This window comes from Phaseolus vulgaris, chromosome 5 (assembly GCF_000499845.2).
Source record: "Phaseolus vulgaris cultivar G19833 chromosome 5, P. vulgaris v2.0, whole genome shotgun sequence".
NCBI lineage: Eukaryota > Viridiplantae > Streptophyta > Magnoliopsida > Fabales > Fabaceae > Phaseolus > Phaseolus vulgaris.
This window is the reverse complement of record NC_023755.2, coordinates 39,196,123-39,222,880: the sequence shown is the minus strand read 5'-3', so window position 1 is coordinate 39,222,880 and position 26,758 is coordinate 39,196,123. Positions and strand designations below refer to the sequence as shown.

The following is a 26,758-nucleotide window of genomic DNA, read 5'->3' as shown; positions in this document are numbered from 1 at the left end:
GCACATAGTCCTTTAAAAATCCATTCTCTCTGTTACCTCTCATGCTTTTCTGTTGTCTCTTGTTGATTGCGTGGCATGTGATCTTTTTGGGGCAACTACTTTTCCCAGTTACCTCTAGCTTTGCATTTTTTATGCTCTCATTTTTCTTACACGTTACAAGGAACCTTGTCCTCAAGTTGAATTATGGAAAAAACTCTTGTATCTCATTTTCTTTTATCAGCAAAGAATAAATTAGAATGAAAGAAGTATTTAAGAGATACTCCAATCCATATGCACAAAAGAGGAGAGGCTAAATGACTCTGACCCAAAAAAGTTGCTGCCATGTCCAAACATACACTGTATTACATTCCAAAAAGCTTTTCAAAAGCATCTACTGCCAAACTGGTTCTTGATACTAGCTTGTACATAAGCGCTTTACTATGTATCCAAAAAAGTACTTACATGAAGGTCAGCTACTGCAGAATTCAAGTCCAAAAGGTAACCGACTGCAGAATACAGTTCCACAAAGAAGTCCAGGAATGGTTAACAAAGGTTCAGCGTCAAGGAAGTCTCTTCCACCTCCAAGACCCACGATGTATGGTTCCTAGACTTACGTAAACCTGTTATACGTGCACTTTTCCTGCAACATCAAAACCAACCACCCTTTAGTATTTTGAAAAACAAAGCAGTGAAGATACAGTTCTAAGGTTTTATTCAAAATATCTGTTTGGCCATTCAATTGTGGATGGTAAGAAGAACTCATAGCAAGTGTAGTACCCTGAGCTTTGAAAAGATGCTTCCGAAATGAGCTAATAAAGATTCGATCCATATCAGAGACAATAGAACAAGGTACACCATATAATGTTGTTGACAAAAACTTCAGAAACTATTTACTGGTATATTCGAAACATCCAAAGAATCCCATTGAATTAGAACTTGCGGAACAGGCTGAGAATGTGAATGCAAGTATATTTTAAAACCGATTTCAGTAGTAGTAAGTGGCAAGACACGTAGAATACAAGTATATTTTAAAAAATTAATTTTATTCAAGTTGATAAAGTCATTATGAACTATAAATCTCTTTCTATGAGGATTTAATAATAGGATATATTTTATGTTTACTTTATATTATACTCTATTAGAATTCTCCTATACAACTCCAAAACAAATTAATAGAGTTCGGTAAAAAAAATGTCAAAACTCTTTAAGCTAGAGGACATAGAAGTTGTGATTTGTCCTTAATTTATTACCTTAAAATTGAGTGTATTTAGTCATGATTAATTGAATTATACGATTTATTAGTTTGTTCACATGCTTATTCCTAGATTATTATCTAATATATATTAATTATTATTTTCTTATGAAAGAATATTTATGGATTTGTACAAGGTACATGCATATAATATCTGATTTATTTAACTTACATACTCATAATTTGCTATTTTCTAGTTGGTTTTGCTAAGAATGAAACCTTTTAAATAAGCCATATCTTTATGTTCTGATTTGGTAATAAACTTATCTATTATTATAATAAATAAATAAATAGAAATAGTAAATAAGAATATGTATAAAAATCAGAATACATTGGTGAGACGTCCAGTGTCTAATTAATTGTAGACATATGTATAGAAAGAAATAACTTTAAATGATCAATTAACAGTTTGTTGTGCGTCCACTTCAAATCACAGTATTAAATTTCCATGAGTGAGTATGAGACAAATGAAAGAAAAAAAATCTGCTTAAATTGATATTTCTTTTGAAAAAAAAACATATATAAATCATGTAAATAAAATTCTTTTAATTATATATAAATTTATAATATGGTTATAATAGTAAAGAATTCCTTTTCATATCACCTTTTTCATATAATATAATATATTACATATCAACGATCAAACACACTACAAGAAAATCATGAAATAGAAATCAATTTTTAGAGTCCAAAATAATTAGTTACAATAGGAACTAAAATAGAGACCGTTTTAGAAACTAACAAAAAAATTGGTTTCTAAATTAGTTTCTATTATTTTCGATTATTGTTAAATAGTTTCTAAATTGGTATCTAATTAGCAACTAAGGTTTTAGATACCAATTATTTAGTTTCTAAATTTAGTCTCTAAAACCTTAGTTGCTAATTAGATACCAATTTAGAAACTATTTAACAATAATAGAAAATAATAGAAGTTAATTTAGAAACTAAATTTCTTTTTAGTTTCTAAAATGGTCTCTAATTTAGTTACTATTGCAACTAATTATTTTGGTTTCTAAAAATTGGTTTCTATTTCATGATTTTCTTGTAGTGACATGTCAATTTAAAGAATGCCATAATCAAACAAATTAAAGTAAATTTCTTTCTTCACCTCCTATTTTCTTCAATCATCTTCATACCATTTTTCAATTCCAAAATAATCTTTAAATAAAAGGTAGAAATTATTTTTTTCTCATTTTCAAATTATATAATCTGTAGATCTTTCGAATTTCTAGAATTTGAAATACAAAATTATATTCTAAAATTAAAATATCTTATGAATTTTAGAATTTGAAATGCAGAAGATACATTAATACAGTTCGGAAGGTATTTTCAAATTAAAAAAATATATTTCAACTTTTAAAATTTGGAATATAATTTTGTATTTCAAATTCTAGAATTTGAAATTTCAAAATCCAAAAAAGGAAAGATATTAATGAAAAAATGAAGAAAAGAATAAAGTTGTTATTTAGCGTTTTTTATGGGGGTACATGAAGAAATTGTCCAAATTAAAATGTTAACCCATCCCATTTAATCAGTGATGAGATTATATGCAGTGAAAGAAAAAAAAAAAGAGCTCATTCTCCCTGCACTTCCATGGTTCTCCCTCCACCTGCATATAAAATGTCAAATGTCTGTTTTGTTCTTTTTAATTTTTTTTAATATCCTATTTCTCTCATGACCTCACACCACACATTTCCTTATTCTTTCTATTTTTAAAGGAGGCCCCTTTTCGTCATTTTCCTTCTATTTAATGAATTTGTAATATAGAAATAATTTATAAAGTTTGTAAAATTTGAATTAATTAGTTTATTGTGATCAGTTATATACGTGTACGTCGTTAAATATAGGGCATATATTTACGCGCGTTAACCTGCAGAAGACTTATATTACTGCACATTTAATTAGCGAGTATTAATGTTCATTCTTCAAGCATTTACATTTAATAATTTGAAGCAATATTCTTAATATAATATACTTTTAATATACACCTTAGCGTACCAAATTATGTGTATCGTGAAAATAAAAAATAAAACAAATACTATCATTAATTATCATTATTATGATACATAAATTAGTGTGAAATTGGAACTATAAAATGAGGGAATTTTCAGACTCCATTTTTTTAAATAGAATCGATCAACAAAGATTAATGAAATATTCAAATTTGTCAGCAACTTCTTTCTTATAAAAATAACAATTAATATATTTTATTGTTTCAGTAACCAATTAACAAAATCCTTTAAAACAATTCTTCAGCATTCATTGCCAAATTATTGTAAGTCAGGGGTCTATCGGGTCTATCTGGCTTTGCAGCTGATGTAATTGCTGTAAATGGTTAGAATTAGCATTTTTGTATAGAAGAAATGTTTAAAAAAATTAATTCTATAGAGATGAGAGTCTCTTTGCTACTTGTATATATATGACTTCTTGGGATACCTGAAATATCCCTTTTATTTATTTATTATATTTTTTGCCAATAAAGAAAAAAATCCTTTCAAAACGATTGTAACTTACCCTTCTATTTTTATTTGTTTCTAATTCTAAGATCTAGGCTAATCCTCTTTTTGTAAAATTTAAGCACAACCATCTTATCTTATATTTTAATATGCTTAGGCACTGTATTTTTTGTTATCTTACTCCTATTCTTTTTGTTTTACATAAGGCGAATGTTGTTGTCTCACTAAAAAAAATCATTAAATAAAAACTAATTTTAGAGATAAAAAATAATTAATTGTTATAGGGACTAAATTAGATACTATTTTAAAGACAAAAAAATTTATTAGTCTCTAAATTTATTTCTATTATTGATAAATAGTTTTTAAATTAGTATCTAGTTAGTTACTAATTTTTTGCTACTAAATTTAGAATCTAAATAATAAGTAATTAAAATCTTGGTAACTAATTAGATACTAAATTAAAAACTATTTATCAATTAGAAACTAATTTAGAAATTAATAATTTTTTTAATTTTTAAAATAATATTAATTTAGTCACTATAATAACTAATTATTTTTTGTCTCTAAAATTAATTTTTATTTAATATTTTTCTTTTGTAGTGTCTTTTTAGTAAAATCTGAATCTATTGGTCCTGGCATGGTCATACTATATCAAAAAAAATCTTGGAGTATAGAGGAGCTGGCAGGAAGAGATTTTTTTTTATCAGCAAATAATAAAATGAAATTAAGAGAGACACTTCAGGATTGTTTCAACCCTTATACAGAAAATGACCACTATACAAACATTCTAGTTATTGTGGCCAAGTGCACAGAGGAGGTCTAAACAGTAGTTAAACCCCTTTTTTTTTCACCATGGAAGTGGCGAAATTACACAGTTTTGTACCAGAGTGTGATCTCTACTACTGCCACGTAAAGACATTGGCCTGTTATACCCATGACAGCATTGCTACACGTTCCTTCCACTACCCAGTGACTAACATGCTTTTCATTATGGCTCTCTGAATTAGATCCCACTGCCCCATTCCAACAAGAATCACACCCATGCCACACCTTATTGACCCCGCAGGTGAAACAGAAGCGTATATAACCATCCCGTGAAAACACTAACCCCTATTCCACTATGACCTATTTCCTTAGCAGCAAAAACAATAAGGCTGCAGTTGTGTCCTAGCTTTTCGTGGCACCAAACATGCTTCACGAACCTTCAGTTATCCAGACCAGCCACGGGGGTATCCAGTCCTCCTGTAATGCCTCACTGTACCCAAAACCTGAAAAAGAAACCCAATAAAACTGCTCCACCAGGGCCTCGGAACCAACTGATCAGACCACCTAATCCCCAACTATGAAGTTCTGGACATTGCCAATCTCGCTCATATCGCCCAAAAGCAAGATTTCGTTGTCCAACAGCTACTACATCCAACCGCCATTCCTCCTACCTCCATTGCCTACAGACCGGAGTCCTATTAGGCCAACTGACAGACCAGTATGTTCCACCTCCAACCGTACTCCCCCCTTAGCACCCGAGAGGGCTCCCAGCATCCCTTCCTTTCAATCCACGCTTCGTATGCACTGGTTAGGATTTAGGATCCAATCAGACAGGGCAAAAGTAAAGAGTTTTATCTTATGCTTCAACCACAGCCAGGAGACTAGTTGCGCTGAGTGAAAAATTTCTTCTGCATCTGGAACTCCCTGCTTAAAAATGATATTATTTCTTTGATCCAATATACACCTAACTATTGCCACCCACATGCTTTTCCAGAGTTGATTCTGCTTAGAGGTGAATTGCATGAGGTGAAAAGTCTCAAAGTGACACTTCAGCTCATTATGTTGTGCCAGCACTACACCTATCCATTTATAACAGAGAGACCAAACTCGCTGAGTATGTGCGCACTCGCAGAACAAGTCTTGGGTTGACTCGTCCGTGGCTTGGCAGAACACGCATAATGGCGAGCTAATAATAACACCTCTCCGAATGAGATTGTTTTTTGTGGGGAGTCTATCTAACAGGATCCTCCACGCAGTTGTTTGGGCTCTTGGCGTTGCTATTGTTTGCCATAACATTTTAAAGATACCTACCCTAGTGCCAGAATCTTGGTTAGACAACCATGCATAGGCAGACTTCACTGAAAAAGCCCCTGAAGAGGGAATGAAGAGATGCAGAGATTGCAGAATCTGCAGCAAATGTTATGTAAATGGATTACTTGGAAACCGTAGAGTAGACAATTGGATGTAAGGAAGAGGGAATGAAGATGGTTTTGTATTTGGAAAGGGTTCTTACTGTGACCATGCCAACGGTCACAGGAGACAATTGACTAGTCAGGTATAGGTGTGGAAACTAGCCATAGAAACAACTATCTAAAATGCAGGCTTTTTGTTTGGTAATGCATATCAATTCAAGCACTATGTGGTAAGATAGAATACAAGGTAGGTAGGATCATCAATGACTGTATGGGTAAAGCTGTTTTTATGTGTATTATGAAATTTGGACTTTTGTTTTTTACAGAGTTTAGTTCCTAACTATGTGAAAGTAGGATTAATGTAGGTAGTGTTTTTTGTGTGTGAATATTTTGTAGGGTTTTTTTTGGTGTTTGGGGTGTTGGCAAATTGAAAAAGTGTGAAATATCCCCATTTAATTTATCTTTTCTTATAAAAAAAATCCTCCATTAAACAACTTCATCTTCTAGAAACAACAAGTAATATATTAGAATCTCTTTCTCAATTTTCTCATTTGTGAGTTGCAGTATTTTTTTTTCCAATAATAATTATAAGTGGTAAGATGTGTGGTTGTGGAAGTTGGAAGGAAAGAAAGAAAGAAAGGTTAGTTTTTGTTTTGTATTTGAAAGTAAGTCAAGGTCATTGGCTTAGGGTTCTACCACTGCAACTATTCCACATTGGCTTCTACCACTGCAATTATTCCACATTGGCTTGTACTGTAAGGACAAACCTTGGCATGTCAAATACTTTTCATCATATATAACCATATTATAAACTACTTTCCATCTCCATTATTCATCCACCAAAAACCTACCTTGGAGAGATATCACAGTAGCAGCAGAGAAACACCTTCCCAAGCAATTACACGGTGTCTTTCTATTTGTGCCTTATGTTGATTCATAACTTCCGATATATACATATATATATATATATATATATGTTTCTGCAGTGGTAACTAGGATATTGTTTTCTTTTTCTTAAATGCATGCATTTGTTGGTCTCCTCTCTTTTATGTTTCTTTTCTAATATATTTTTATATGGTATACTCATAATCTTCAAATTACTGTTATTAAACTGAAAGTACGTGTGAGTTTGACAAAGGTAACATGATTTATCACCTAAGTTTCACATATGCAATAGTAACATGAGACCAAAAAATTACAAGTAGAGAATAAGATTCACTACTTCTTCTGGTTTACAGTGATCAGTATGTTAATATAGTTGGATATATATACTAATTTTTATACATGGTCATTAACCAATTAAAAAGATTATTCCTCAGTGATGCTGCTATTTTTTGTATGCATATTTTTCTCTTTTTTGTAGCATATAGCAATCTTGCAGTTTTTGTGATAATATTCAGTCTTTTATGCTAACTGTTTTTAAAAAAATTAAATTACAGATTTTATTTGAATTTAGGTTGATTGATGGGTGAATTAAGTAGTATTATTTGTATGATGCAGATTGCAGAATTAAACACGTATAGAGAAATTAAAGCTAAAAAGTGTTTGTAATTCCTCAAAAGCTCACAGGTTGACTAGGTCGTCTAAGTCAATGTGGATCCCTTTCTACGTTGCTCTTTTAGCTGTTCTACTTTTTCATGCTCATGCTCAACCAGGTTCGTTACACCAAAACACCAACCATTTATCATTATTTTCTGTGCTAAAATAATAGAAAAGAAGACAGACAAAAAGAGAAAAAGAATAAAAATAAAATTTGTTTAATTAAAAAAAATAAAAAAAAATAAATTTTGTAAATCTCCATATTTACTAGTCGGACTAGTCCAAAGTATCATGAGGTGCACATTACTTAAGTAAACTCATGTTGGTTTAGTGACCTTTTATCCCTTCAAGCAAAGAAAGACTTCACTCACTTTCTCTTTGTAGCAACTTTAACAGTAATATATTCAATTTTATGTTTTAGGATTCATCAGCATAGATTGCGGAGGTGTGAACTATACCGACACATCAACACACATAAATTATGTTTCGGATGCAAATATCATAAATAGTGGTGTGAGAGAGACAATATCATCTGAGATCAGCACTATACAACTACTGAGGAGGCTGAGAAGCTTCCCGGAAGGAAAAAGGAACTGCTACAAAATAAACGTCACAAGAGGCTCTAAGTATCTCATCCGCACTACTTTTCTGTATGGAAATTATGATGGCCGAAATATGCTACCACATTTTGATCTTCTTCTGGGAGCTAACAAGTGGGCTACAGTTAATATAAACAATGCATCCAATCCCCAATTAGAGGAGATCATACACGTACCTTCACTGGATTATGTACAAATCTGTCTGGTTGACACAGGCCATGGCACACCATTTATAACAACCATAGAATTCAGGACTTTGAAAAATCATACATACGTCACTCAATATGGATCACTGAAACTTTACCTGCGTAACGATTTTGGTTCAGACATAATCTACAGGTGAAATCATACTTATGGATCAAATCTGTTGCCTTATAAGATTGATTGATTGATTATTGGATTTATTCTGATTTTCTCACAGGTATCCGACTGATGTTTATGATCGTTTGTGGTACATCCTTGAACCCTTCGAAGATTGGACAAACCTAAGTGGTTCAATTTCTGATGATTCTTTAGATAAGGGCGATTACCAACTCCGAGCTACTATCATGAGGACCGCAGTTACACCAACAAATGCTAGTGATCCGTTGTCTATAAGCTGGGGGCAAAATCATGAAACTGATGAATTCTATGTTTACATGCACTTCACAGAGATTCAAGTGTTAACCACCAATCAGACAAGACAATTCAACATCATGAGGAACGGTGAACTATGGATTCCAAATTTTTCTCCGCGATACCTGGCTGTTGACACTTTATATACCTCTTCAGCCATCAGTGAGAAAGAAATTGAATTCGTGAGGACCGGAAATTCAACCCTGCCTCCCATCATCAGTGCCCTTGAAGTTTACACAGTAATCGACTTACAGAAACCAGAAACATTCCAAGGAGATGGTATCTTATATTTATTAAATCCATTTACTGGGTTTTCACTATTGTACACGAACTTAACTACCTTCTTTTCCTCTTTTGCATTTGAAAAAAAGTTGATGCCATTACAAGCATCAAGTCCGTTTATGGAGTGAAAAGAGATTGGCAAGGTGATCCATGCGCCCCTGCAGCCTACTTGTGGGATGGTTTGAACTGTACTTATGGCGACGATGAGGTCCCAAGAATCACAACTTTGTAAGTTTTGTAGCCCAAATTTCTATTATTGCTTTATAAAACTGAGATGATATCGGACATAACTATAACTATTGATTGAGCAAAACAGGAATTTATCTTCGAGTGGATTGTCAGGAAAGATAGACCCTTCAATCTCAAAGCTCACCATGTTGGAGAAGCTGTGAGTTTTTTTGTTTTTTCTTTTATTTCATCCCATCCAGAAATACATGAGACCAGACAAATCTCTTGTTTTAATTCTTTTTGTTCTTTCGTATGTTTTTTTTTATCAGCAAATAGCAATGAAATTAAAAGGAATCACTTCAGGGGTGATCCAACCCTTATACAGTAAAATGATGTTCACAAATTACCTTTCTAACTACAAATCAGCCAACAAAACCTCCTACAGTCAAACCCATCTCTATCAAAATAACAAAGAATAACAAAGATCAATCCTCATATCAAAACTAAATTGAATGCATACAAACCAAAGGTTCAAGACACCAATCAGAGAATGAGAAATTAGCTGACGGTACCTTTGAAGGGATCCAGGACCAAACCTTAATTTGTGCCAAAGAGAACACCTCAATGTGGTCAACCACTCTACCTTTAAATAAACAGTTGTTCCTATGCCTCCAAATTTCACTAATCAATGCTATCCACACATTACCCATAATAAGATTAACTGAAGTGGGTGCATCCAAAATCTTGAAATGTTCAAAATGAGACCTAGGATCCATAAAATCGACAGATCTTACTCCTAACCAATCATAACAAAGATTCCAAATTAACCAAGCAACTCTGCATTCGCAAAACAAATGAGTGAAATTTGTTCTTTCGTATGTACTTAATATCTTTCGCCACATGAGTCAAGATTTAAACATACTTAAAAAGGCTAAATTGTTTGTTAAATTTGTAGGGATTTATCGAATAATAGCTTAAACGATGAGGTTCCCGATTTTCTGTCTCAATTACAACACTTGAAGATCTTGTAAGTCACTTGCTCAATTACTTGAAACTATGTTATCCACTGCACCAGAAAAGACTAAAGGATTATTTCTTCGTTTTTTGGCAGAAACTTGGAGAAGAATAACCTCTCCGGTTCAATTCCCTCGGCACTTGTTGAAAAATCTAAGGAAGGTTCTCTCACCCTAAGGTATATGAATCTTACTCAAACTACTCAAATTCATAACAAGGTTGCTTAAAGTAACGACGATACGTGTTTGAAAGAGAGATTATTCATTTGTATTTAACTTAATCTTTTGGAAGTCTTAAATGAAATAAACTTTTCTAGGAGATATTTATCATCAGTAAAAGGTGTTTGCATTTAGGTTATTCAATTGTTGTAAGGTGCATAGAGGATATCAGCATCAGGTAGGTCTTTTGTATAAGGATTGATGTATCCTTGAAATATCTCTTATTTATTCATTCATTTTTTGTTGATAAAATAAAATAAAATAAACTTTTAAATGTACTTATTGACCAAACCAAACTTTTTTATGAAAACAAGTCATAGATTAAAATTAGATATTATGTTTTTAAGGGTGATCAAACTCAGATTTATCAGAGCCAGTGTTGACATGATTAATTTTCACTCTACTTGCAAGGTTGCTTAAACTTTTGAACATAAATCTTCTGTGATTTCCATGCAGTTTGGGTCAAAATCCACATATCTGTGAACATGGTCAATGCATCGAGCACAGAAAGCACAGAAATAACATTGTTATACCCTTGGTAGCATCAATCTGCGGGGGTTTGATCCTTCTGGGGACCGTGACAGCTATATTGTGGATCCTTAGGAGGAGAAAATCAAAAGGTGAAGCTACAATGATGAAATCATTCATAATTTTTTTATAATTTGCCAAACAAATTCAATCTTAACTGACATTTCCAAACTATTGTACAATATCTAACAGCTTCCATGGTAGAAAAGGATCAAAGTGAGATATCCGAGCAGCACACAAAACAAGAGGATTCATTAAAGCAGTCTAAAAAACAAATATGTTCACACTCCGACATCTGTAAAATTACCAACAATTTCAATACAATTGTTGGTAGGGGAGGATTTGGAACAGTTTATCTGGGCTATATTTATGACACTCCAGTTGCTGTCAAAATTCTTTCCCCTTCATCATTCCGTGGTTATGAACAATTTCAAGCAGAGGTAAGTTTTAATCGCTTTGCACTTGGTTTTTGAGCTGAGTAATGAGTATATATGGCTAAACATGGTAGTGGTTTGATTTTTCAGGTTACACTTCTACTGAGAGTTCATCATAAAAATCTGACTTCCCTTATCGGTTATTGTGATGAAGGAAGCAATAAGAGTCTCATATATGAGTACATGGCCAATGGAAACTTACTGGAACATCTCTCTGGTTAGTTCCCAAATAAAATGAAGGTCTTGTTAAAAGTTTGTGCAAATCAATTTCCTAGTTAGTTTTGTATTCCAAAATTCTGGATATGGAAATTTTCATATTGCTCAACTGTACAAATTGTATGAAAGTTACTGAGTTTGTTCTTGCAGGTACACACAGTAAATCAAAATTCTTGAGCTGGGAAGACAGACTGCGTATAGCAGTGGACGCAGCCTTGGGTAAGAAAGCAAACTTCAGATTATGCGTTTTGACAGTTTTGTTAATGTATTTTCCATAAATCTAATATAGGATTGGAGTATCTGCAAAATGGTTGCAAGCCACCTATAATACACCGAGACGTAAAATCTTCAAACATCTTGTTGAATGAACACTTCCAAGCGAAGTTATCTGATTTTGGTCTATCCAAAATTATCCCAGATGATGGGGCATCACATTTGTCAACGGTTGTCGCTGGAACTCCTGGTTACCTGGACCCTGAGTAAGAACTTGAATTACTGTCCATCCATTAATTTCTGAGATTTTGAGATATCACCACATACACTGGCAGAAAATATATTGAGTTTCATGATATGTCTTGCATTCATTGCAGCTATTACACAAACAATAGATTAACAGAAAAAAGTGATGTTTATAGCTTTGGAGTGGTTCTTCTGGAAATAATCACAGGCCAGCAAGTAATAGCAAGGAACGAAGAAAGGAGTAACATAATTGAATGGGTTAGATCCCTGGTTGCAATAGGGGATATCAAGGCCATTGTTGACTCAAGGTTAGAAGGAGATTTTGACATTAACTCAGCCTGGAAAGCCGTGGAAATAGCAATGGCTTGTGTTTCTCTACGTCCCAACCAAAGACCAATTATGAGTGTGGTAGTGTTTGAACTAAAGGAGACCTTAGCAACTGAATTAGCTCGAACAAAACCTAACAGTAGTGCAGAGTCAATTGAACCGGTCAATCTGGATTTCAGCGCCCAACTCATACCTCTCGCTAGGTAAAATAACTTGATAAAGTGTTTTAGATGATGGAAAAAAAGAGTGAATGAAATGAATAAGCAACGCACACAAGAGCTTTTACTCTCTTCCTACCTTTGCACAGAGATATTTGTATAATGCTTCATTCACTCACTTGTTTGAATCTATGTTGTTGGATTTGAGAAAAACCAGTGTTATTATTATTTTTCTTTTTCTTTAAATGCTGTGATAATGTGAAGAATACACTATATATGGTATAGAATTTGTATGGTTGTATAACGTGGTTGTTTACAAATATGATATGATCATAAAGGATCAATGTCTCAGTGCATTAAAGAAGAGAAAATTTCATAGCAACATCCACGATCAAGTTGATTAAGCTTGCATCATAGTACCTCATTCAGTAACAACAAATATTTCAAATATAGTCCTTTAAAAATCCATTCTCTCTCTTATCTCTCGTGCTTTTCTGTTGTCCCTTTCCTTGTTGATCGCGTGTCATGTGATGTTTTGGGGCATCTACTTTTCCCGTTACCTCTATCTTAGCATTTCTTATGCTCCCATTTTTCTTACACGTTACAATATTTCCTCTCATACAAAGAACCTTGTCCTAAGGTTGAATTATGGAAGAAACTATTGTATCTCCTTTTTTATTAGCAAAGAATAAATGAGTTAAATGAAGCCTTTGAGAATACACAAAAGTGGAGATGCTAGATGAGTCTGACCGATAAAAAGTTGTTGCCATGTCTAAACATACACTATATTACATTCCAAAAATGCTTTTCATGATATCAGCTTGTACATAAGCGCAGTACTATGTATCCAAAAAGCGCTTACTTGAAGGTCAGCTACTGCAGAATTCAACTCCAAAAGGTCACCCAATTTCTTACTCATTCATGCCTTGCTACTATGTTTGGTTTTCAAACAAGTTTATCCTAAAAAATGCAGATTACAGTGATTGCAATTCTGAGATGTCATTGCCGACCAATGACTTATTACAAAGATGTGGACAACTATAAATAAATATCAAATTTGCATTCAAACTAAGCTGATCATAATTATATATATAATTTATTTTAGAGAAAGTTTTAGATGAAATTGTATGCATATTTTATATATATATATTATTTTTATTTTATTTTTTTTTTCAATTAAATTTAGAATTTTACTTCACTAATTCTTGAGAAAATAATGACATTAAAATATCTCCGGCGACTGCTATGGCGGCAGTGGGTGGCGGCTGATGGTGAAGAGTGGGTTAAAATTTTTTTGAATCTTAATCCTTGTTAAAAATAAAGAAACTAAATATGAGATTAATATCGTTTGTATAAAATACACATATAGTATTTATTAATAGGTAAAAATAACAACAGAATCAATAATGTAATAATAGAATAATAAACTATGGAGTAAGCCCTGTTACATTCAAAATTAATAATTTTTTTATAGAGATTACAAACATATTTTAAAAAAATAAAATTTATTTTTTTGAGTTAAATGAAATCTATTGTAAATAATTAAAGTCATCTTAAGTAATTTAACAAAATGTATATCTTATAGGTATTTCACATTAAATTATTAAAATGAAATCTTAATTCTCACTAGAGAATACAATCAAAATATTTATGATATTTACACTATTGAATATTCTAATAAGTAAAGGGAATTCCTATATTGTGTTCATAATGTGATATAATCAGAAATACAAAGTAAAATATTTGGATCAGGATCAAATTCACAGAAAGTCTTCTAAAACGACAGATATACACTTATAACTAATTTAAGATTTAGTAGGGAATTTTCTTTTAGTATAAATTACAAGTAATGAAATTAAACAATTCTTACACAAACCTGACAAGACTTATGAATTCAACAATTCCAACTATGTGACCCACCATATAGCTTAGAATCTTGAACCCTCAAACCCCATAACCCTTGCTTTATCCAAACAAACTGAAACAACACCATAAACAAGGTTGATTACATATGAGAGGTGAAGGACCACAAATACCATAAAACTATTATTGGCTCCTACCTCTATCAATCTTGGTGGTGGAGAGACCTCGCTAAAGTGTGCAAGGTTGGTGGAGGAAGAGGGTGGTTTCAGGGAGAGCTAGGTTGGAAAGTAGGTTGTGGTGATAAAGCAAAGTTCTGGGAGGATGTATGGATTGGTAGTGTCGATCTTAAGTTCTTGTTCCCGCGCTTATACTCTTTATCTTTAAACCAAGGTAAAGTAGTGGGGGAGATGGGTGTATGGGATGATACGGTGTGGAGGTGGGACTTGATGAGGTGGAGGCGCGACAGATTTGTATGGGAATCTTCTCTGGAGAGGGACCTTATTCTGATTCTATCAAGGGTCATTATGAGAAAGAATGTCCAGGATAACCAGGTTTGGGGAAAGGAGATACCGGGGCTGTTTTCGGTGAGCTCAGCGTAGTGTCTATCTAAGCATGGTAGAGGGAACAATGACGAAGTGTTTAAGCTCCTGTGGAAGGTGAAGGCTTTTCCAAATGTTTTGGTAACAGCCTGGAGGGTGTTTAAGGGGAGAATCCCCACTAGAGTGAGCTTGAGTCGGAGAGGGATGATGTTGAACTCGACAGTGTGTCCCTTGTGTCTGCTACAGGAAGAGACCTGTCAACATCTTTTCATGGATTGTAAATATGCTCAACAGGTATGGTCCCAATGCCTCCAGTGGGTAGGCATTTCTTTTGTTGAGCATCATGATCTTAAGCGACATTTCCTAAGTTCCCACTTGTTTCAAGTTAGTAACAAGCAGAATAAGATTTGGAAAGGGGTCTGGGTAAATGTTATTAGAAGTATATGGGACCAGAGGAATCTGATTACCTTTCAGCAAGGGGTAGTAGATGCAAAGGAGGTTTTCCAGAGGGCCCAACTTAAGTCTTGGTTGTGGCTGAAGCATAAAGCCCGTTAGTTTTCTTACTCTTTTACAGATTGGGTTTTTAACCCAATTATCTGTATTAAAAGCTGCTAATGTTTCCTGGTTTTGTGTCTTCTGAAGAAGCTGGTATTTCTGGTTGGTATCATGTGAAGGTTGTGGTTCGGATGGAACCTGTGATGGTGAAGGAGTGAATCCCTTAGGGGTTAGCTGTTGTTACCTGTATTGGGGTTGGTCTTCAATAATTTTTTGCAGGAACATGAAGCATCTACATAAAGGAGTCATAACACGGGAACAACTGTTTTGTTGTGGCAGGGTGGTCTTCTGCAGTTCTGGAGTCACGGGGCGTGCTTAGATCAAGGTTGGATGCTTTGGAGGGGAGCTGAGGTTGGGTTTGAGCCATGCTTTTCAAGGGTAGAGTTAGCTTGGTTGAGGAATGTGAAGTCGTGGTAATGAATAACCAAAGTGTTAAGCCGGGTTACGTGTAAGGTGGACTGGTGGCTGGTTGGACTGCTATTATACGTATGTGTAGGGGAGGGTCGGTGAAGGATCGAAGGTTTCAAGTGGAGAGGTGTGATTCAAAGGGTGCCGGTTGGGGAACAGCTTGGAAATTGGTGAAGAGTGCTAGTTTTTTTTGTAGGTGTTGCTGTGGAGTCTGCTAAGTGCTGCTCTTGGGAGTGCAGTTGGGTTTTGGGTGCTGTTTTTATTGTTACTGCCATTTTGGTTCTCTCGTAAGTGCTGGTTTGGGTTTGGCATTCCCTTTTGTAGGCTTAGGCTTTTTGGGTTATACTTTCGTTTGTGGAAGTGTAACTTTGTGGATGTAGTATACGGGTTGGGATACCCCTTAGTATTCCCTTAATTTTATTCATTTATTGTTGATAAAAAAATAAAATTGGCTCCTACCTCTCACAGAAGACTCTCTTCCATCATAAGGCCTTACCGTCCAACAAGATAATCACAAGACTTGTGATTAGGGATAACTCCCTTACCCTAAAAAAAACCTTTGACAACTTTAATCTCATTTCTGCTAACCTGTTGTAACTAAACCACACATACACTCTTTTCTACTTGACCCGTTATAAACCGCTTAAACACCATAATGTGATCCCAAATCAACACTTAGCATTCAACAAAATCACCAGAGGACTTCACCTTACTATTATTACAACAATAGATCATTGGTCATAATACTTACACCCATTCCATCCCAAGACCCCAAATAAGGACCTGCACCATATTCAATATCTTACCTTTAGCAAAACATACACCACACTAGCAACTTGAGTAGTTATGCTTCTAGACCCCTGTTCAGCCCCTGTTGCATCCTCATAAACCTCCCCCACCCTTGTTATACTGAACCTTGTAATCTTCATAACATAGGCTATATATACGTACTGCATGCAAAACAATTGGTGACACATACTTCCATCAAACTCACACCCTCCAACAATTTACTCATATGAACTTGTTGTGGGCTAGATAATTATACAACATGTTTTGCTCACCTCCTCATCTCGTCACCATCCACCAACCAATTCTTTCTACATAGTCCCGCCCCTTCCACTCTACAACAACTGCTTACCTACACTAGTACTAAGGTAGGACATTACTGCCCCCATCTTAAATACATCAGCAACACCACACCAAGTTTTAACCTGCGGAGTCCCTGTCTTTCTACCGTCCAGATTTTAACAGCAACTTTTAATGCATATGACAGGATTCAAATGCCAATCATAGTAAGCATAATTGAAGGAGCGTACCTGTGTTTCATCTATAACCATGATCTCAATTGAGCCGAAAGGAAAATTTCTTTTGAGTCCGCAACCCTTTTCTTAAAGATAGAATTTCTTTGCTCCCAAATACACCTTACAATTGTCGCCCATATAGCTTTCCACACCTGATTCTGCTTGAAACTCATAAAACTTATGTGAAAACTCTCGAAGTGGCGCTTCATGTCCTTATGTTGGACAAAGGTACATTCTAAAAATAAGTGTTGAACAGACTCTTATGAAGCTTGAAAAAGCACACACACTATAAGAAAATCATGAAATATAAACCAATTTTAGAGACAAAAAATAATTAGTTGCTATAGTGACTAAATTAGAGATCATTTTAGAAACTAAAAAAAAATTGGTTTCTAAATTAGTTTATATTATTGTTAAATAGTTTCTAAATTGGTATTTAATTAGCTATCAAGGTTTTAACTACCAATTATTTATATTCTAAATTTGGTAGCAAAAACCTTGGTAGCTAAGCAGATGCCAATTTAGAAACCATTTAACAATAATAGAAACTAATTTAGAAACCAAAATTTTTTTTAGTCTCTAAAATGGTCTCTAATTTAGTCACTATAACAACTAATTATTTTTTGTTTCTAAAATTGGTTTCTATTTCATGATTTTATTGTAGTGACAGTTCAAAGAACTCACTTCCACTCCTCTTCTAATAAGATTAGTTCTTGTTGGCAATCTATCCCAAAGAATCCTCCAGGAGGTAGTCAACACATTAGTAGTGCTTTACTCTGTCACCTCCTCCAGCTTAACCTCCAATGCCACATAGACTCTTCCCACCCACCTACCTCTGCCACTGTCAACCCCTGATCCAATGACAAAAAGTATAGCCTAGGGTACATGTTGACAAGGTTATCGGTACCAGCCCAAGCATCCTCTCAAAATCTTGCTTTATCCCCAGAACAAACTTTCCATCGAATTGCTTTTTGGAACCAACCCTCTTCTTCTCCATCTCCACAAACACTACAAAGATCTCTCCACCATCGTGATTGAAATTTCATGGAGGTTTGACTCCAATCTAATTCCAACCCGTATTTGGAAAGAAAAATGTCTGTCCACCTGCCTTGTTCATTGCTCACCATCCGCCACCTCCATTTTTCCAACAAAGCACTATTAAAAGCTCTGGTATCTCTAATCCTCAACCCTCATTCCTCCATGGGTTTGCATACATTTTCCCAACTAACCCATGATATTGGTGTGTGATCTCTTCCCCATGCCCATAAAAACTTCCTCTGGATATTAATAATTCTATTACACATTGACACCAGAGCTTTATAGAAAGAGAAGTAAAATAAAGGTAAGGCAGAAAACACATACTTGATAAGAGAAATTCTTCCCGCAAAGGACAAAAAATGCCCCTTCCAAGTACTTAGTCTAGCACTTATCTTATTCAAGATTGGCTCCTAGAATTGCTTCTTCCTTGTGTTACCTCATACTTCTTAACCCAAATAAATGAAAGGTATCCTCATTAGTGTACAATTTAGCGTTTTTGCAAAGCATTCAAGGGTATTCCTCTTGACATTTATTCCTGCCAGATTAGATTTGTAGAAGTTGATCTTTATCCCAGAAACAATCTCAAAACACCTTAGAATAACTTTAATAGCAATAACATTCGAAAAGGTATCTTCACACATGATGAGGGTGTCGTCCGCGAATTTTAACAAACAAGATTCAACCTTAGTCTTTCCCACCTTCAAACCTTTAAGCATATTCTCCTTTTAGCCCTTGCCTAACTAGCCCAGCCAAGCCTTAAGCTACTATGAGGAAGAGGAACGAGGCTAAGGGAACGCCTTGCCTTAACCCTTTAAATGGTTTAAATTCTGCTGTAGGGCTGACACCGATGCAGACTCCAAGTAGCCTCTAACCCAGTTAATCCATTTACAATGGAAGCCCAACATGTGTAGCATGTCATATAAGAAATTCCACTTTACCGAGTAGTACGCCTTTTCATAATCCACTTTTAGACTTAACCCACTCCTCTCGTGCCTCCTTATCTCCTCAACAACTTCATTAGCAACAAGGACACTTTCTAGCAATCCTCTATCCTTCAAGAAAGCTGAATCGCTATCGTCAATAACCATTGGGAGCACTTTCTTGATCTGACAAGATAACACCTTGGTAATAATTTTATATATAGTGCCCACCAAGGAAATGGGTAGGGTTTGCCATTAACCATTTTTGCACACACAGTTTCTTACCTTTGTTTTTATTCTCTGCACCTTCAATAGAGGAAATTTTCGGACTCCATTTTTTTTAATAGAATAGAATCAACAAAGATTAATGAAATATTCAAATTTGTCAGCAACTTCTTTCTTATAAAAATAACAATCAATTTATTTTAATGTTTAATTAACAAAATCCTTTCAAAACGATTGTAATACTTACCCTTTAATTTTGATTTGTTTCTAATTCGTAACCTTGACATATAAATCCAGGCTAATCCTCTTTCAGTAAAATTTAAGCACAACCATCTTATCTTATTTTTGAATATGCTTAGGCTCTATATTTTTGGTTATCTTCACTTTATGTTACTGGTACTCTTTTTGTTTTGCAGGATGAATGTTGCTGTCCAATTCTCTTTTTGGTAGAATCTTTGTTGGTACTGGTACTGGCATTATCAGAGAAAATCTTGGAGTATGGAGGAGCTGGCAGGCGGAGATGCAGAGATAGTAGAGTCTACAGCAGATGCAAAATATAGGGGTAGGGAAAAGTTATGCAAATGATTGCTTGGAAACCGTGGAGTACACATAGGATGCAAGGAAGAGGGAATGAAGATGGCTTTGTAGATTTGGAAAGGGTTCTTACCTGTAACTATGGCAACGGTCACAGGAGGCAATTCACTAGTCAGGTATAGATGTAGAAACTAGTTATAGAAACAACTATCTAAAATGCAGGGTTTTTGTTCGGTAATACATATCAATTGAAGCACTATGTGGTAAGGTAGAATGTAAGTAAGATCATCAATGGCTGTATGAGTAAAGTTGTTTTTATGTGTATTATGGAATCTGGGTTTTTTTTTTTTAGTTTAGTTCCCAGTTCTGTGAAAGTATTAGGATTAATGTAGGTAGTGTTTTTTCTGGAATATTTTGTAGGATTTTTGTGGTGTTTGGAGTGTTGGCAAATTGAAAGGGGTGCTCTGTATAACAGTTGAGATATTCCTAAAATACCTTCATTTAATTTATTTTTTTTATAAAAAAAAAATCCTCCATGAAGCAACATCATCTTCTAGAAACAACAAGTAAAAATCTCTTTCTCAATTTTCTCATTTGTCAGTAGTATGTTTTTTTCCAATAATAATTATAAGTGGTAAGATGTGTGGTTGTGGAGGTTGGAAGGAAAGAAAGAAAGAAAGGTTAGTTTTTGTTTTGTATTTGAGAGGAAGTCAATGGTCATTGGCTTAGGGTTCTACCACTGCAACTATTCCACATTGGCTTCTACCACTGCAACTATTCCACATTGTCTTGTACTGTAAAGGACAAACCTTGCCATGTCAAATACTTTTCATCATAACCATATTAAACTACTTTCCATCTCCATTATTCATCCACCAAAAACCTACCTTGGAGAGATATCACAGTAGCAGCAGAGAAACACCTTCCCAAGCAATTACACGGTGTCTTTCTATTTGTACCTTATGTTGATTCATAACTTCCGATATATATATATATATATATATATATATATATATATGTTTCTGCAGTGGTAGGATATTGCTTTCTTTTTCTTAAATGCATGCATGTTGTTCGTCTCCTCTCTTTTATGTTTCTTTTCTAATATATTTTTATATGGTATACTCATAATCTTCAAATTACTGTTATTAAATTGAAAGTACGTGTGAGTTTGACAAAGGTAACATGATTTATCACCTAAGCTTCACATATGCAATCTTAACTACTTCTGTCAATAAGATTCACTACTTCTTCTGGTTTATCAGTATGTTAATATAGTTGGATATATATACTAATTTTTATACATGGTCATTAACCAATTAAAAAGATTATTCCTCAGTGATGCTGCTATTTTTTGTATGCATATTTTTTCTCTTTTTTTTAGCATATAGCAATCATTGTAGTTTTTGTGATAATATTCAGCCTTTTATGCTAGCTGTTTTTAAAAAAATTAAAATACAGATTTTATTTGAAGTCAGGTTTGATTGATGGGTGAATTAAGTAGTATTATTTGTATGATGCAGATTGCAGAGTTAAACACGGAAACAGAAATTAAAGCTAAAAAGTGTTTGTAATTACCTCAAAAGCTCACACGTTGACTAGCTCCTCTGAGTCAATGTGGATCAGTTTCTACGTTGCTATTTTAGCTGTTCTACTTCTTCAAGCTCATGCTCAACCAGGTTCGTTACACCAAACACCAACCATTTCTTTTCTCAAACAACTTCATTATATCATTATTTACTGGTTGCACTAGTCGAAAGTATCTTCCTAGCCTTACTTAGTTTCTCTCTTGCCACCTGCATCACTAGTTGTTTCCTGTAAGAAGTACAATTATAACAATTTAAGAACACAAATGCAAATAGTGACTTACTCATATCTCACATGTTTTTGAACTAAACTTGCAGCAGTATGATCTGGATAAAAAAAAATATCTTTTCTAGGAATATTCTATCTTTAATAATGTGTAATTTTATTCAAAATTTGTAACAACTTTAAAGTAATATATACAATTTTATGTTTTAGGATTCATCAGCATAGATTGCGGAGCTGAAGCAGATGTCAACTATAATGACCTACGAGGCATAAATTACGTTTCGGATGCAAATTTCATAAATACTGGTGTGAGATTGACAATAACACCTGAGATCAGAGGACAGAATCAACAACAACGAGAACTGTGGATGCTGAGAAGCTTCCCAGAAGGAAAAAGGAACTGCTTCAAAATAAGCGCCGAAAGAGGCTCTAAGTATCTCATCCGCACTCTTTTTCTGTATGGAAATTATGATGACCAAAATTTTTTACCACAGTTTGGTCTTCTTCTGGGAACTAACAAGTGGGCTACAGTTGATATAAAAGATGAATCCAGTCCCCAATTCGAGGAGATCATACATGTACCTTCACTGGATTATGTACAAATCTGTCTGGTTGACACAGGCGATGGCACACCATTTATAACAACCATAGAATTCAGGACTTTGAAAAATCATACATACGTCACTCAATATGGATCACTGAAACTAATTAAGCGTTACGATTTGGGTTCAGACATAGCCTACAGGTGAAATCATACTTATGGATCAAATCTGTTGCCTTATAAGATTAATTGATTCATTCATTATTGGATTTATTCTGATTTTCTCACAGGTACCCGAATGATGACTATGATCGTTTCTGGTATCCCTGGGACTTCAAGGAAGATTGGACAAACCTAAGTGCTTCGATTCCAGACGATTCTTTCAATCAGGGCGATTACCATCTGAGAGCTATTATCATGAGCACCGCAGTTAGACCGCCAAATGATAGTGCTCCGTTGCTAATAAGGTGGAATCCAGAGCATGAAACTGATGAATTATATTTTTACATGCACTTCACAGAGATTCAAGAGTTAACCACCAATCAGACAAGACAATTCAACATCATGAGGAACGGTGAATTATGGATTCCAAATTTTTCTCCACGATACCTGGTCGTCGACACTTTAAATACCTCTTCAGCAGTCAGTGGAAAAGAAATTAAATATTCCCTCGTGAGGACCGGAAATTCAACCCTGCCTCCCATCATCAGTGCCCTTGAAATTTACAGAGTAATAGACTTACAGAAACCTCAAACACTCCAAGGAGATGGTATTTTTCATTTTTTAAATCCAATTATTTGGTTTTCACTATTGTACATGACCTTAACTACCTTCAACCCATCTTTTGCATTGAAAAAAAGTTGATGCGATTACAAGCATCAAGTCAGTTTATGGAGTGAAAAGAGATTGGCAAGGTGATCCATGCGCCCCTACAGACTACTTGTGGGATGGTCTCAACTGTACTTATGGCGACGATGAGTTCCCAAGAATCACAACTCTGTAAGTTTTGTTGGCCAAATTTCTATTATTGCTTCATAAACTGAGATAATATTGTATATAAATATAACTATTCATTGAGCAAGACAGGAATTTATCTTCAAGTGGATTGTCAGGAAAGATAGACCCTTCAATCTCAAAGCTCACCATGTTGGAGAAGCTGTGAGTTTTTTTGTTTTTTTTTTATTTCATCCCATCCAGAAATACATGAGACCAGAAAAATTTCCTGTTTTAATTCTTTTTGTTCTTTCGCATGTACTTATTATGTGCGAAGAATCGACATATCGACATATCTTTTGTCACATGAGTCAAGATTTAAACATACTTAAAAAGGCTAAATTGTTTGTTAAATTTGTAGGGATTTATCGAATAATAGCTTAAACGATGAGATTCCTGATTTTCTGTCTCAATTACAACACTTGAGGATCTTGTAAGTTCTCAATTACTTAAAACTATGTTATCCACTGTACCAGAAAAGACTAAAAGATTATTTATTCGTATTTTTGGCAGAAACTTGGAGAAGAATAACCTCTTCGGTTCAATTCCCTCGGCACTTGTTGAAAAATCTAAGGAAGGTTCTCTCACCCTAAGGTATATGAATCTTACTTAAACTACTCAAATTCATAACATGTTGCTTAAAGTAACCACGATACGTGTTTGAAAGAGAGATTATTCGTTTGTATTTAATTTAATAAACTCAATAATCTTTTGGAAGTCCTAAATGAAATAAACTTTTCTAAAAGATATTTATGATGAGTAAAAAGTGTTTGCATTTAGGTTATTCAATTGTTGTAAGGAGGATAGAGGGTATCAACTAAGGATTGAGGTATTCTGAAATTTTTCTTGTTTATTCATTCGTTTTTTTCTGATAAAAAAAATGAAATAAACTTTTAAATGTGCTCATTGATCAAACCAAACTTTTATATGAATCTAATCCGACCTTTAAAAAAACACTTGGTGAAGTCATAGATTAAAATTAGATATTATGTTTTTAAGGGTGACCAAACTCAGATTTATCAGAGCCAGTCTTGACATGATTAATTTTCCCTCTACTTACAAGGTTGCTTAAACTTTTGAACATAAATCTTCTGTGATTTCCATGCAGTTTGGGTCAAAATCCATTTATCTGTGAACATGGCAAATGCATAGAGCACAGAGATAACATTGTTATACCCTTGGTAGCATCAATCTGCGGGGTTTTGATCCTTCTGGTGGCCGTGGCAGCTATATTGTGGATCCTTAGGAGGAGAAAATCAAAAGGTGATGCTACAATGATAAAATCATTCATAACTTTTTCAAAATTTGCCAAACAAATTCAATCTTAACTGTCAGTTTCCAAACTATTGTACAATATCAAACAGCTTCGATGGTAGAAAAGGATCAAAGTGAGATATCCGAGCAGCACACAAAACAAGAGGGTTCATTACAGCAGTCTAAAAAACAAATATGTTCACACTCCGACATCTGTAAAATTACCAACAATTTCAATACAATTGTTGGTAGGGGAGGATTTGGAACAGTTTATCTGGGCTATATTTATGACACTCCAGTTGCTGTCAAAATTCTTTCCCCTTCATCATTCCGTGGTTATGAACAATTTCAAGCAGAGGTAAGTTTTAATCGCTTTGCACTTTTTTGAGCTGATTAATAAGTGTATATGGCTAAACATGGTAGTGGTTTGATTTTCAGGTTACACTTCTACTGAGAGTTCATCATAAAAATCTGACTTCCCTTATTGGTTATTGTGATGAAGGAAACAATAAGAGTCTCATATATGAGTACATGGCCAATGGAAACTTACTGGAACATCTCTCTGGTCAGTTCCCAAATAAAATGAAGTTCTTGTTAAAAGTTTGTGCAAATCAATTTCCTAGTTAGTTTTGTATTCCAAAATGCTGGATATGGAAATTTTCATATTGCTCAACTGTACAAATTGTATGAAAGTTACTGAGTTTGTTCTTTGCAGGTACACACAGTAAATCAAAATTCTTGAGCTGGGAAGACAGACTGCGTATAGCATTGGACGCAGCCTTGGGTAAGAAAGCAAACTTCAGATTATGCATTTTGACAGTTTTGTTAATGTATTTTCCATAAATCTAATATAGGATTGGAGTATCTGCAAAATGGTTGCAAGCCACCTATAATACACCGAGACGTAAAATCTTCAAACATCTTGTTGAATGAACACTTCCAAGCGAAATTATCTGATTTTGGTCTATCCAAAATTATCCCAGATGATGGGGGATCACATTTGTCAACTGTTGTCGCTGGAACTCCTGGTTACCTGGACCCTGAGTAAGAACTTGAATTACTGTTCATCCATTAATTTCTGAGATTTTGAGATATCACCATACACTGGCAGAAAATATATTGAGTTTCATGATATGTCTTGCATTTTTCATTGCAGCTATTACACAAACAATAGATTAACAGAGAAAAGTGATGTTTATAGCTTTGGAGTGGTTCTTCTGGAAATAATCACAGGCCAGCAAGTAATAGCAAGGAACGAAGAAAGGAGTCACATAATTGAATGGGTTAGATCCCTGGTTGCAATAGGGGATATCAAGGCCATTGTTGACTCAAGGTTAGAAGGAGATTTTGACATTAACTCAGCCTGGAAAGCCGTGGAAATAGCAATGGCTTGTGTTTCTCTACGTCCCAACCAAAGACCAATTATGAGTGTGATAGTGTTTGAACTAAAGGAGACCTTAGCAACCGAAGCAGCTCGAACAAAACCTAACAGTAGTGCAGAGTCAGTTGAACAGGTCAATCTGAATTTCAGCACCGAACTCATACCTCTCGCTAGGTAAAATAACTTGATAAAGTGTGTTCGATGATGGAAAAAAAGAGTGAATGAAATGAATAAGCTACGCACACAAGAACTTTTACTCTCTTCCTACCTTTATGCAGAGATATTTGTATAAATGTCTCATTCACTCACTTGTTTGAATCTATGCTTTTGAGGGCCACATGATGGATTTGAGAAAAACCAGTGTTATTATTATTTTTCTTTTTCCTTAAATGCTTTGATAATGTGAAGAATACACTATATATTGTATAACGTGGTTGTTTACAAATATGATATGATCATAAAGGATTAATGTCTCAGTGCATTAAAGAAGAGAAAATTTCATAGCAACATCCACGATCAAGTTGATTAAGCTTATATCATAGTACCTCGTTCAGTAACAACAAATATTTCAAATAGAAAAGAAATGGAAACCATAGAGAGAGAGGAAAAGATGAGAAAGTAGAAGAATCATACCACACAATAATCCCTCTTAGAGCACATAGTCCTTGAAAAGTCCATTCTCTCTCTTACCTCTCACGCTTTTCTTTTCTGTTGCCCCTTTCCTTGTTGATCGCGTTTCATGTGATCTTTTGGGGCAACTACTTTTCCGTTACATCTAGCCTCACCAACATCAAATTTAAGATCTCACAATGTCTTTTATCAGCTTGATGTTTCATGTACTCTTGAGCCTTATACAAATTCAATGTTGAAGTATATGCAACTGAAAACAAGACTTAAAATTCACTTCTTATTGAACTCTAACTCTCTAGATGTTCCTTAAGGCAACAAAATGTTGTCTATAAGGCTTCACCAACAT

The 26,758-nt window shown here is 34.4% G+C and overlaps 2 protein-coding genes across 2 annotated transcripts; both read left to right on the top strand.

Annotated features, from left to right (window-relative positions):
• Nucleotides 1-6,685: 6,685 nt before the first annotated feature.
• LOC137835902 (LRR receptor-like serine/threonine-protein kinase IOS1) lies at nucleotides 6,686-12,805 on the top strand. The gene is made up of 14 exons (XM_068644642.1): nucleotides 6,686-6,769; nucleotides 7,365-7,519; nucleotides 7,825-8,341; nucleotides 8,424-8,896; nucleotides 8,989-9,127; nucleotides 9,216-9,287; nucleotides 10,023-10,094; nucleotides 10,179-10,259; nucleotides 10,756-10,919; nucleotides 11,020-11,267; nucleotides 11,352-11,478; nucleotides 11,628-11,696; nucleotides 11,767-11,956; nucleotides 12,068-12,805. Exons 2-14 carry the CDS (start codon nucleotides 7,456-7,458, stop codon nucleotides 12,468-12,470), a joined length of 2,619 nt encoding a protein of 872 aa, XP_068500743.1. The 5' UTR covers nucleotides 6,686-6,769; nucleotides 7,365-7,455; the 3' UTR covers nucleotides 12,471-12,805.
• Nucleotides 12,806-20,639: 7,834 nt separating this feature from the next.
• On the top strand, nucleotides 20,640-26,251 carry LOC137835901 (LRR receptor-like serine/threonine-protein kinase IOS1). The gene is made up of 14 exons (XM_068644641.1): nucleotides 20,640-20,745; nucleotides 21,325-21,480; nucleotides 21,824-22,358; nucleotides 22,445-22,923; nucleotides 23,015-23,153; nucleotides 23,241-23,312; nucleotides 23,509-23,580; nucleotides 23,661-23,741; nucleotides 24,256-24,410; nucleotides 24,512-24,759; nucleotides 24,840-24,966; nucleotides 25,117-25,185; nucleotides 25,256-25,445; nucleotides 25,558-26,251. The coding sequence occupies exons 2-14, from the start codon at nucleotides 21,417-21,419 to the stop codon at nucleotides 25,958-25,960; spliced, it is 2,634 nt and encodes an 877-aa protein (XP_068500742.1). The 5' UTR covers nucleotides 20,640-20,745; nucleotides 21,325-21,416; the 3' UTR covers nucleotides 25,961-26,251.
• The last annotated feature ends 507 nt before the right edge of the window (nucleotides 26,252-26,758 follow it).

Excerpts from the sequence above, each read along its gene's own strand:
- LOC137835901 (XM_068644641.1), top strand. The coding sequence starts at position 21,417 with ATGTGGATCAGTTTCTACGTTGCTATTTTAGCTGTTCTACTTCTTCAA. Across the intron at positions 23,581-23,660 it reads TTACAACACTTGAGGATCTT|AAACTTGGAGAAGAATAACC; the intron begins GTAAGTTCTCAA and ends TATTTTTGGCAG. Across the intron at positions 24,967-25,116 it reads CTTACTGGAACATCTCTCTG|GTACACACAGTAAATCAAAA; the intron begins GTCAGTTCCCAA and ends TGTTCTTTGCAG.
- LOC137835902 (XM_068644642.1), top strand. The coding sequence starts at position 7,456 with ATGTGGATCCCTTTCTACGTTGCTCTTTTAGCTGTTCTACTTTTTCAT. Across the intron at positions 11,268-11,351 it reads ATGAACAATTTCAAGCAGAG|GTTACACTTCTACTGAGAGT; the intron begins GTAAGTTTTAAT and ends TTGATTTTTCAG. Across the intron at positions 11,957-12,067 it reads CCTGGTTACCTGGACCCTGA|CTATTACACAAACAATAGAT; the intron begins GTAAGAACTTGA and ends CATTCATTGCAG.